General features: G+C 39.9%; 1 protein-coding gene across 3 annotated transcripts in view; it reads left to right on the forward strand.

Annotated features, from left to right (window-relative positions):
* The window catches only part of LOC116243164 (uncharacterized), a 46,736-nt gene extending 37,437 nt beyond the window's left edge, over positions 1 to 9,299 (forward strand). For 2 of the 3 annotated variants that reach the window (XM_090138419.1, XM_031614280.2), the window contains exons 17-20: positions 570 to 653; positions 2,145 to 2,268; positions 6,326 to 6,416; positions 7,330 to 9,299. In XM_090138419.1, the coding sequence (XP_089994545.1) occupies positions 570 to 653; positions 2,145 to 2,268; positions 6,326 to 6,416; positions 7,330 to 7,404 (374 nt within the window). In that variant the 3' untranslated portion in view covers positions 7,405 to 9,299. Of the gene's footprint in view, positions 1 to 569; positions 654 to 1,251; positions 1,292 to 2,144; positions 2,269 to 6,325; positions 6,417 to 7,329 lie in introns of those variants that run through there. The other variant, XM_090138420.1, reaches the window with a different exon arrangement.
* The last annotated feature ends 3,492 nt before the right edge of the window (positions 9,300 to 12,791 follow it).

Here is a 12,791-nt window from a genome sequence, read left to right on the forward strand (position 1 = left end):
ACTAAAATATTTGTAAAATTAGTTATTTGAAAAAGAAATCTTCAGTGCAGCTGAAAAAATAACCCTTATAGCAGCATGTAGGAAAGCAAGAGAGATGCATAGTATTCAAACAGAGTTTTAATTTGTGACTGCTTTCTACAGGCAACAAATTACCAGTAACTAACTGTATTTTCTACCCACACTGGAAGCAGAGAGATCTGTGTGTTAACTGGAAAACAGCTGGTCAAGAAATACCACATATCTGCTAAGCCTCCTTCAGAGATACTGAACTGTTACGATGGAGATGAATTTTCATATTCAGAGGTGGCAGAACAGGGGACATGTGGCACAGCATTCAGCTATGTAAAAGTAAAACTGATTTGCCTTTATAAATACACATCAGGGCAGAAACAGTCAATGTTGTGATTTTGCCCTCACCCTCACAACTTCTTTGATATCTGTGGTAAGAAAACTTTGACATTGTTTGTGTGAGAACTACAAACAATGCAGGAAGATTGTAAAGACAGTTACCTCTTCAAAATGTACCATTGTAGCTGTTGTTACAGTGCATCCATTTTTATGTTGTACAGATCTGCCAAGTGGTCACCATACTTACCGCTTAGAGGATCTTGCCTATACTAGAAGTGGAGACAAAGGCAACTCTGCAAACATAGGTATTTATCTTTCTTCTCAAGGTGGTTTAAGTCTCTCAACTAAGAGGCACCAAGTGCACTCCTTAATTTTGGGGAAATCTCTTAATGTAACTTGATCGTTTCCTTTATTGTCTAACTGCTCAAATGAAATAATCCATGTGAAACAATATTTAACTAATGCAGTATCTGTAGGTCTGTGTTCAGCAGCTGTTTGAAATCTGAGGTATTAAGAAAAATACTTGAATGTCTTATAATGTAATGCTTTGTTTAGGGTTGCAAAGAGTAAGTACCCCAAAAAGAAACATATTTTTAGGGTTTCTTCTGCACATCTGTTGCTACTTCTTTGTGTCTGTCTATAATATATATAACTACTTGGTTGTCTGAAGGTGTGTACTATTTCTGTACGTTAATTTTGTATCGTATAGATGGCTAAAATATTGGTAGGAAATACCAAAGTTGTTCTCAAAAGTAAGAGAATGCTTTTAATTATATTGTAAATCCAAGTGGTGTATTTCAGTGTGCTGGCTTTACATTGATTATGCTGCTTCTTGTATTGATTAATAATTCCCTCTATTCCTTACTTCTGCATGCAACAATTGGCTCTCTAACTTGTTCGAAGATGAGAGTGTGTGGTGTTCAAAGCTCAGTATGAATTAAAGGTGCGTTTGGGATTTGGTTTGCTATTAGCTGTCATGCTAAGACTGATGGATTTTGTTTATATTTAAGGAATACGGTTTTCTTGTCCTTGTTTGTAAAGCTTTTCTTCGCGTTGAAGAGTGTTGATTTTTTTTTTTTTAATTATTATTTTATATTTTATTTTATTTGTTCCATCTGTGGTTGACTATTAATACAATATAGCATTGTCAGGTCGTGAATTACACGTGCACTGCCAATAGGCTTCCTCAGATATAAAGAAACTATTGCTATGTTAAATGAACAACACACTACTTATGAGGTGAAATTAATTTTAAATCTCTAGGTAATGAATCTGCTTTCCTGATTCTGCTGTGGAACATTGGCTTCAGCATAAAGTTACCTAGAGTTTATCAAAGCTTACTTACAGGAATAAAAAAACTGTCATTTCTTGCAGTTAGTGGGTGTAAGAACCAAAACCAAGCCCACTACTGATCTGATTATGCTTTGTTAATGGTCAGCTACAATTACTTTTCTAAGTCCTGCATACCCTTTAGGGGAAGAGAACTTCATGTATTGTTTTTTTGCTGTTTCTTTTTTTTTTTCTTTAGATGTTTTCCAGTGGCAGGGTCCACTTGCAGCTAGAAGAATGAAATTGTTAATACAATGTAGTTTGGCAGCCTTCTTCCATGTCATGCACCACACTACCTCTCTAATGACAGAGGAAAGGCTGTTCTGCTACTTTATTCAGGTGTTCATTAAAGAGTGTCCATACGTACGTTTTCAGTTGAGAGGATGACCTCAAATCAGTTTTGAAAGGATAATTACAAATAGGTTTTAGTAGCTCATATTTCAACTAACACTAATTTCACCTAACAGGTGTCATAGCACGGCATCCTTTGTATTATCCATATCTAAAGAAAACTTTAACTGCTCAAGCCTTGGAGAACTACTTTGAACACCTTTTAGAGCGAGAAAAACCTGAAGAAGAGCTGGTATCAAGGTGAGTAGTAAGTAACTTGTGCAGTACAGTTGTACGATAGGTTTGTGATGGTATCAGAAGGTATTTTAAATTAAATTGAGTATTGCAGACCTATCTGTATTCAACTTTTTTTTCTTTAATGTATCTTTCTTTGCATTTTTAAGTAAAAACTTGTTGCACTGTATTTTTTGTTTTGTTCTAATGAAGACTGTGTACAAAATAGGAATAACTTGTAGTCTACTTTTGAGAAACATATTCTTAGTCTTGAAACTGCAGGAGCCTTAGTAAGAAGCTTCCCAAGCATCCAAGTCACTACATAACGAGGAATTGGAAATCCCTGGCAAATGAGACATCCTGTTCTTGCAGAGTGAGGAAGTAGTGCTCATTCTGCTAAGTGTGCCCAGTAAAGCAGATAAGAGGTTTTAAGCCTCTCCTTAAAACAAGTGCTTTGATATTGCAACAAACTCTTTACCCTTCTAAAACCTGTTCTGATATAATGTTATTTATTCTATCACAATGGACATTTTGCCAAAATCTTTACATCTTTTTGTGGGTGCCAAGAAAAAAGTGTCTTTTTGCTTGGTCAAAGAGTATGAGTCAGAAAGGTGCAGCCCAAAGCCCAGAGAACTTGGAGCTATTTTAACTCCTGGTCTTTGAGCATCATGATGAACAGTTCTCACAGACGCAGATCTCACCCACCGTTTCAGAAGTGCTAACAAATCCACAGATCTAAGAAATTCTAACACCTAGAATGTAATTACATTTCCTCTGAAACAGACCAGAGAAAGGGGAAAAAAATTAAAAAAGTCAGGCCTTCTAATGGTACCTATAGAAATAGATTAATTGTGGTTCCTTAATGCTGTTTATGTTCATAAATAAAAGTTCCAATTTGCTGTGCCTGGGTAAAGCCAATTAAATTTGATTAATTAGATTATCTGTTCCTGGGTTTGATTTCTTTTAATGATGTGACAGTGGAGCTATGTGAGACAACTGAAAAACTTCTGCAGGACAAAGAATAAATCCATGTGTGGAACTGTGTAGGATTGTGAGTATTATGCCTGCGTGCTTCAGATTGCATAATTTCTGTTAAATTACTCATTTATTTTTAGGTTTTACTGTCATAAGAAGGGCTGTCTTATTTTCCTTCATTTGAAATGTGAGTTGTTAAGCAATAGGCATTATTTTTGCTATGAGAAACATACCAACTATGGTTCTACTTCAGTACAGAAGAGGGATTGTCAGCTGGTTGCTTTTCATTCTTTTTCCGTAAGGCTAATAAAATAGATAAACAAAAAAGATGGGATTGTTCTTGATAGAGAGCGTTGTAAACTCAGAAGCTTGCAGAATGTCAGGTCACACAATGGCAACAGATTCCTTAAATGAGATCCGGCATTGCACTGCATCGCGTTGCACTGTGTGCACCTCAGCTCCCCTGGGTTGGCCCTGCCTTCCCACCAGGTGCTCCATCACTGGTTCAAGCCATGACTTAGCATTTCTGCTGCAACATCTTTCAGTATCATTTCTGCAGTTACCTACTTCTATAACATAGAATTGCCTTTGTATTAGAACTGTATCCGTGAGGGTATTTTTTTAAGGATTTCTTGCTGTGAAGAGCTGAGGAACAAAACAATGAATTTTTGGCAGATACCAAGACTTTTAAATTGCTTTTGCGTATACATTTATTATGGGGGAAAAACATGAGCTCATCTACGTCTCTACAATATGTTTTATTGCACACATCTCTTTTAGCAACTGCTTTCCCTTGACAGGAAGAATGCTGTCTTTTTCTTGATACCAACACAGTGAACAAATTTTATGATGTTATTATTTCCATACATTTCTAACAGGAAATTTACAGGGAAACCTGACTTCTTTGAACAGGTACGAGCAGCACTTAAAAGGAAGTAGTTAAGGAGGCACCCCGTTGTGCTAAGCATAGGAGTTGAGCTACAACAGTGAATTTTCCTTCTTTTATTGGTTTCTGTCACAGCCTTAATATTCTTTGAAGAGTTGATTTGTTTTCTGTACTTTTAAAAGCAGCTCTTAAGCATAACCTAATACAATTCAATCAAAGGCTTTTCTTACTTTAGATCTCAGTTTAACTTAAATTGTTTAATTATGCTGGGTAAATGCATGACAGGGTGTAATTGATACATTGTTGCTGCTTAAGACTGCTACAGTGGTTCTGCTGAAGTGTTTTATTTTTGTGTAGGAGTGTATTTTTTTTGTGCAGAAAGATTTAGGATGTTCAGATGCTTCTGATAGGTCTGAATATATTGAAAATGCTGCCTCTGAATATTGCTTCTGTAAATCTAGTTTTAGCTAGAACATCTTCCTCTAAATAGTTATTGAAAATGTGTGAAGCTAATGCGCTTCTCTTTGATGTTCTAAATTGAGATCTATAGCTTACATTGCATGCTTCCAGAATTGTTAAGGAAGGTGAAATTTAAAGTATTCCACTCCTTCTCATTTGCTTGTTGTACGCTGTCCAGTTTCTCTCCTGATTATTTGAATGACTGATTTTCATGGAACTTCTTTGAGGAGCTGAGCTCTTAGCTTCTAAATACATGTTCCATTATTCTAATTCTGATGCAGAGATCTACCAATTGTGAAACTGCTTCTTACCTGGAAGTTTTGGGAGATTTTATTTAGGGTAAAACTTGCAGTATGGTGTATTGATAGACACGGTATGTGTTCACTTGGAATTTGCAATTTGCAAAAAAAGAAAAATTGAAAATGTTGTGAGGTTCTCTAATCCTTGCTGATTACATTATCAATCAGTTACGTAGATGACATTTCTAAAATTACTCTATTCTACATATTGCTGTTGGATGCTGAATAGTATCAACAACAGCCCTCATTTTTACAATACTAAAAGCGACTGGAGAAGATAAACCTCAACCATAGAGGAGTACTGCAAGAAATTCCAGCTTTTTTAGAGGACAGATTTGAAGAATTTGTTGCAAACAGATGGAGATCAGATAAATGACTGAAGAGAAACAAGCAGTGCTGGAGGAAATGTGATTTAAATTGTAGCAGTCAAACATCTGGAGACACAGCAAGAGCTGAATAAGGTCTTTTTCAGTTATTCCTCATGTCTTGCTGATGTTGTGATGAAATTCTTTCCTAAAAGGGAAGAAAAAAAAAAGGAAAGCCATCAAGTCCTTACATAAAGAAGGTAGTGGAGGAAAGCAAAAAACCAAGGAGCACTGCAAGAGTACAAAGAAGCAGACAAAGCACTGGAAAACTACGCAAGGAATGGCAAATGGAAATATGCTATAGACCTATTTATGAAATTTGAAATAGCTTTGCTAGGAAATCATGAAGCCATTTGCCAAACTTCCACAAAAGTTTCCAAACTGGAAATGCACAAATGCAGCAGCCAAAAGCAAGGATGAAAAAAAGCATACAGTGGCAGTGGAACAGGAAAATGGATCTGTCATACTAAAATAAAATTGTTTTATCTTAACAAAGCATGTGGCCCCACTGAAGTGTTGAAATGTAGCTCTATTTGTTATTTATTAAAAATTCTCCATAGTTGCAAGAGTTTGAGCTAGTGAGTCATGGTTATTTCTCAGTAATAGTGAGCGTGACTTCCAAATCAGCTGGCAGACAGTGTCAGCAAAAGTAAGTTCTGGGGATTATGTGATTATTTTTTTCACTATCAGAACTAGGAAATATTAAAAATACTTCCCTCTGTCCATTGTGTTTTCTTAAATCACACTGGATTTGAAACTCATGCCTATAGAGCTTTCTAAATGGCTGGAGCGATGGAAATGAGAAAAGTGGCTTATTAGAAATCTATGAATTTTGATATTGAATAGGAGGAGAATTATTACTTTATGATCCTCCTTTAGAACTATTAAGGGCTGACAAGTGGGTGTAAGGGTGAGAAATAAGAAAGTAGGAAAGGTTAACCTTCAGTTTAACTCCTAGACTTGATTAACCAGTAGAGGATGCTATCAGAAACACGTCAGTTTCTGCACAGTCTTTTACTTCTGTTCTGTTTAAATGAGATTTTGTCCAAAATCTCAGGTGGAGAGGGTGTAACAACAAGAATGTATATTTTATTTTACAGATATGAATTGCCAGGAATCCATGCATTAAATTTTGTTTTGAGGAATTCCCTTGGCGGTGGTGGTGTAGCATCCCTAAGAAGTGACCCACAGGCATGTATTGATTTAATGCATTTATCTTTTGTAACTGAATATTCCACTGTTTTCTCAGTAGTTTGTTGTTAGCTGTGGGACTGTTCACAGAGTAGGATGATGCTAGGTATGAATTGGGTAGCAGAGCTGAACTCAAATTTATTTTAGCAGTAGGTAACAAATACAACAAACTATTCAATCTGTTTAGGATTAAATGTTTTTTCATACTTAATTACATTAATTCACAAGTGAGGCAATTAAATGGAAGAGAGAAATATTAATTATGGAAAAGATAAGTACAGTTTGAGTAAATCTATGATCCAAATCTTGATTGAAAACTCACTTGAAATCTCCAAGTATACATAGAATCACAGAATCACAGAATTGCCAGGGTTGGAAGGGACCTCAAGGATCATGAATCTCCAACCCCACTGCCACATGCAGGGCCACCAACCATTCCACCTAATGCTAGACCAGACTGCCCAGGGCCCCATCCAATCTGGCTTTGAACACCTCCAAGGACGGGGCATCCACAACCTCCCTGGGCAGCTGTTCCAGTACCTCACCACTCTCTCTGTAAAGAATTTCCCCCTGACGTCCAACCTAAATCTCCCTTCCCTCAGCTTAAAACCATTTCCCCTTGTCCTGCTGTCACTCACCCTTTCAAAGAGTTGATTCCCCTCCTCTTTGTAGGCTCCCTTTAGGTACTGAAAGGCTGCAATGAGGTCACCCCGCAGCCTTCTTTTCTCCAGAAAAGTGATAAATTCTCCACATTGTGATAAATACACATCAAACATATTGACAGTGCTGAATTTTTACACTGACAATAAAACTTACACCAATTAAATATATATATATCCATGTTATACAGTTTTAATTTACAAAGCCTGTATATTTAGATAGTCACTGTTGTTGTTTTTTTCTCTCCTTACAGGGCAAAGCACTTGGGCAGATGCTGTTGGATTTCCAGATCAAAAATGTTCCTGATCTAAAATCATTGATAGAGTAACAGGTGGTTGATACATACGTTTTTTTAACACTTTAAATAATATAAAAATGTCATAAAGAAGAACTGAGTTTTTGAGTCACAGAATCACAGAATGGCCAGGGTTGGAAGGGACCTCAAGGATCATCAATCTCCAACCCCCTGCCACATGCAGGGCCACCAACCTCCTCATTTAATGCTACACCAGCCTGCCCAGGGCCTCATCCAACCTGGCCTTGAACACCTCCAGGGACGGGGCATCCACAGCCTCTCTGGGCAGCTGTTCCAGCACCTCACCACCCTCACAGTAAAGAACTTCCCCCTGATATCCAACCTAAATCTTCCCTCCCTCAACTCCAAACCATTTCCCCTTGTCCTGCTGTTATCTACCCTTTCAAAGAGTCAGACTTAAAAGTCACCACAGAGAAATCAGTGACAGTTATCTCTCAAAGGCTTAGCTATATGGTACAAATTAATAACTGCTTTGAGTAATGCCAGACTAATAGCTTCGTCTGTGACTAATAACATTTGATGAAGAATTAATTTATTTCCTGTAAAATAGAATTAAACAAATTCCAACATAATTTAATTATGAGACAAGATAGTCTTTGTTCCAAGATGAAAATTACCTCCTGTTCTGTTCATCTCTTTGCCTTCTCTAAATCTTTATCTGAAAATTAAATAGACCAGTATAGTTGAGCTCCTGTCAACAGTATTTGTCCTATGTGTAGAGTGAAGCTAGATAACCTGCTGTGCATCACCATGAAGTTAGCACTGTCTGGCACTGGAGAACAGCTTTCCCAATGGTTGGTGAAGAAATTTAGTAATTGTTACTACTGTGTAGCAACCAGTAGTAAATGCAGCCCTTTGGTGGTGATCCATCAACTTTCCAGCTCTTTGTCCAATTAATGACAGATATATCTATTATTTCCAACATCTTTCTAATGAATCATAAAATGGCTTAGGTTGGAAGGGACCTTAAAGATCCTCGAGCTCCAGCCTCCCTGCCAAGTCCATCCATCAGTTGAAAAGGACTAACCAGCGAAGCGCTCTCTTGTCTCTGTTCCAACTCCAGTTATCACCTCTGCATTTCTCTTTCTCCATCCACCTCTTTCCCCTGCTGCAATATATTACTAGTGTATCCAAATTAGGGTACTCAAAACTTTTTCACTTGATTAAGCAGAGACTCCCAAGATCTTTGTCAGTTCCTATGGCACTGTCAGGATAGAAATTCTGGCCCTAAAATTAGCTCTGTTTCTTCTGCAGACGCCATACAAATCTTACTCTGCACATTCCAACATTTCTATTCAGAAATGAATCTTTTATTTTGGGAAGACTGTAGTCACAGTATAAGAAAAAATGATGGAAATAAGTATTTGGTAAACTTCACTAAACTGCTTTCCTAAATCTCACACTGTGCTACCCTTATTACTAATTTCCTGGCCCCTTGTTTGCTAATAAGGATTATACAACAAATTGTTCCCACCTTTTCTGTGGCTTTAACTTGAAGGTATAAGCAAGAGCTTTATCCATCTAAACATGTTACTCTCTTAGCCAGCTGTAGATACTACCTGTGTAATACAGCATGGTTTGTGGAAGTTGTTATGAAAAATGAATCATTACTTCATTGCAGAAAAGTATGCAACTTCATATATTTTTGTTGATTTTTATGTTTACATTCATTGCTCATTTAGAAAACTGTTGTTAATAATTTGGAAGCCTTTTACCCCAGCAAAATAGACAAAGATATTGAGAGGAAATTAAAAATAAACTGATGGGCCTCTGTAGCAAACCTGCAGAGATAAGAAAGGCAATGGTTAATATATGCAGTTTATTCAATATGCTCCTTTAGTGACTGTAAATGTATATGCAAGTATTTTGGAATTAAAGTATACATTTATAAGTATAAATTTGTTTTAGCTGTTTTAAGTTGTTTCTTCTACTGGAAAACTGTGATACTTATTTCAGAGGTTCTTAAAACTCTTTGTTTTGGGTTGTTTCACTTACCTACAGTTTCATGCTTTGTCTCATTGGTTTCCTCCTTCCATCAGAGTTTGTCTTCTCTGTGCTCTGCCTTTGTTTGATACAAAAATGGAACAAGCAAATGATGCACTTCTGTAGAGTTTGGCACTTAGAGCTCTCCAGAGGAGGCTGTAATTTGCTTAAAAGAACTCTTCAAAGGGATTGGATATGGGAATACAAAGGGGTTATTTTTTTATCTCTGGAATTACCCCATTTGCATCCCTCACAGATGTGTTTTCTGTCCATTATTTGTTTCAGTGTAAAACAAATGGCGTTGCCCATCAGGTACTTTTCTTGCAAAAGATACTCTCAGAAATCTCTGTCCAAAGATTTTATCCTCCTTAACGTGTTCTGAATTCATGAACTTGTATTTGATCCAGCAATCACAGCTGACCTGAAAGCTTGTTAAAGCTGCATTTGTTTGTTAATCTGCAGTAGAGATTGAGTAATTGAAAACAGTTTGATTAAAGCAAAAGTGTAGCAGAAGGTGAGTGTGTATTGCCGTTAGCATTGGCTTAACTTCAGTTAACAAATACATTTTGCCTGCTTGTTAAAGCAGGGCTGTTCCTTATGTAGGCAAGAATTTGCACTTCCAACTGTGTTTCTTTCCTGCCTTTTCCCTTCTGTTAGGTGTGAGGGCAGGATGGAAACAGTACTGACTCAAATCCTAAAAGTAAGGTAATGCACTGGGTTTTCAGTGTAATGGAAGCTGGCTAACACCTCTTACCTGGGATTTTTTTGTGCCGTGGCTCATCTGCAATACAAAACAGAGGTTGCATTCATTCACCTCCTTCAGCTTTACTACTGCATCTCTTGTAGCTCTCAAAAGCAAATCATGGATCTGTTATGAAATAATTATTCCATAGCAGGTAATAGTCCAAACAAGTACTTTATTTGCTGCATCATATTTAATATTTCAAAGCAATCTTGCCAGCTTTGAGGCAATTTAATCTATTAAAGTTCTAAAAGTTATTATACGAAAGTGATCCAGGAAGATGGGAAAGAAGTTATTGGAGGCTTAGTCTGATGCACAAAGTATGCCTTCAGTTTAGCCATCTCTGATGAAACAATTTTCGTTTTTTTTTCCCCCTTTTGAGCAGAGGGAAAAATAATTACATAAAATTTTGTTTTGCATGGTGGCAGTTTGAAAACGATGGCTGGCTGTGTACTTGCTGGCTTGCAGATTTGCCGTTCCAAAATCTGAAGAGTTTATTTCAGAGATGAGTTTGTTGTTGTATTGAGTGCTTAGCTCCCAACAATTTCAAGGTGGTATTATCAGGGTGGTTTTCACTTGCTGCCACCACGTATGTGAGTTGTGTATGGAGTGAAGTTGTTCCACAGATCTGCCATCTGTGTGATGCATTTTGTGCTCATTTCTTTGGGGTTTCAGACTCTGAAATCGAGTGGTTTTAGGGGGAGGGAGAGACAAAGCTTGTCAGTGCTTTGGTATGAGGGGATGAGGAAATGATCACTGCATAATGTCACACCTGTCTCCTTATTCCTTTGGAACCCTTCCCTGCAGTAAGACTTTGAGTCTCCTCATGATCTTGACTTACTTGAAATGGGGATTTGGGGGATTAAAGCTCGTGGATATTAAGAAAGCAAACAAAGGATGTCTCCAAGTAAAAGATCTAGTTAGGAAATGTCTGTTTCTGCCAGGGAGTTCAGCTGAATTTCCTCTCTCTTGTGCTGGGTAGGAGAGAGATCTGAACTGTAGCTCTAAAGGATTACATTTGCTTCAACAGAGACCATGCAGGGACTCGTTTGGCCATTCTGGGAAGAGGGAACCGTGAGACAGTGGGGCTGGATGGAGGGAGCCTCAAGATGGAAGGTTTATGCTTTCAGGAGGGAGAGATGAATGATTCTGCGCCAGGAGAGAGTCTCTGAAAACCTCTGGCTGTGTCACAGTGCTCCATCTCTGGACCAGCCCCTGTGGCCATCACCAAGTGGCTGAGGCTCTTTATCATGATATCAGTGCTTTTAACCTGTACCCTTTCTCCAGTGCCTTAAAAATGCGCCAGATAAGAGTGCATAAAGCTCCTTGCCCATGTTTTTATTTACTAGTAGGTGTGAGTGAGCAAAAGCATTGACCCTTCTGGGTGTGTTGAAACAACTGGATTTGAAAGATTTTAAATAATTATGTGACTGGTGGCTAATCCACTGGTTCACACCATGAGCTGCATCTACAAGGTATTTCCTCCTTTCTCACTGACTGGAGACAGCTGAGCCTTTGTTGCGTAAAAGTTTGGCTGAGACTCTTCAAAGAAAATCCCAAATGCCTGATCGTGTTGGCAAGCAGTGCTGGAGCTCTAGTCTGTGCTCGGAGGCTGAAGGAGGTTCCTGTGGATGTCTCTGCAGGTGGAACAAGCTGACAACAACCACGGGTTCCTCAGGAAGCTCTCTGCTGAGGGCAGTGTTCTCATAACATGTTGGCGTCACCGAGGAGTGGTGGAAAAACTGCTTTGTGTCAGCGATAAGCCTGATAGTTCTTGTATGCGGGAACCTCCCTTCAACAGTTCTTGTATGCGGGAACCTCCCTTGAACCTTGGCTCGGTACGTGTCATGGTGGGCCTTGCCCTTCGTACCAGAGCTGTTCCGCAGTGGAAAGCAGAGGGAGCTCTTTCTCCTGGAGCAACCAAAGGAGTCCCACAGCTTGAGGGTCTTCTGGGCTGCTTGCGCTCGGTCCGCAGGCTCTCGGGTCGAAAGTGACTTTGTAGGAGAAACAACTTGCTGTTTCGCATCTGGTTGCCTGGGGCGAGGTGCCAAAGTGTTACACAGCTTCCCTTGTGCTTGGCTGTGTGGCAACCGCCACCGTGCGCACAACCTGCAGGAAGAGCCATGGGCAAGGTTACGACTTCAGACAGAAGCCGGCGTCGAGGGCGGCCGTTCCAACAGCCCCACACCCAGCGCTCCTGCCCTACTCCCCACCGCCTCGCGTGCACGGAGGCGAAAGCGGCCGCACAAAGGCGGCGGGCAGGGCGCTGCGGCGCGGACGTGAACGCCGGCCCCATCCATCATCCCGCAGCCCTGGGGCGGGAAGCGGCTCGGCTACCGAACCCTTAGACGGGTCGGCTTTGTTGGCCGCTCAGAGCCGCTCTTTTATAGGCTTCGTTGCCGGGATTTATCCATTTACATAATGGCTTAGCATGCAACGAAACGCGCGGCGACGCCCCTTCGTCTCTTCCCGTTCTTTCCGAGCCTTCGGGCCGAGCTGGATCGTGGCGGGGACGAGTCTCCCCGTGCCGGTCCCGTCCGCGGACGGAGCCCGGCGGGCGGCATCCGCGCCGGAGCGGGGCGGGCGCTCCCCGCACGCAGCCGGGGGCCGTCCCGCGTGCCCGCCCCGCCCCGGCCGGCCGCCTAGAAAAGCGGGGCCGTTCGGCGGCGCCCCG

The sequence above is a fragment of the Phasianus colchicus genome, chromosome 4 (assembly GCF_987193195.1).
Source record: "Phasianus colchicus chromosome 4, bPhaCol1.hap1.1, whole genome shotgun sequence".
NCBI lineage: Eukaryota > Metazoa > Chordata > Aves > Galliformes > Phasianidae > Phasianus > Phasianus colchicus.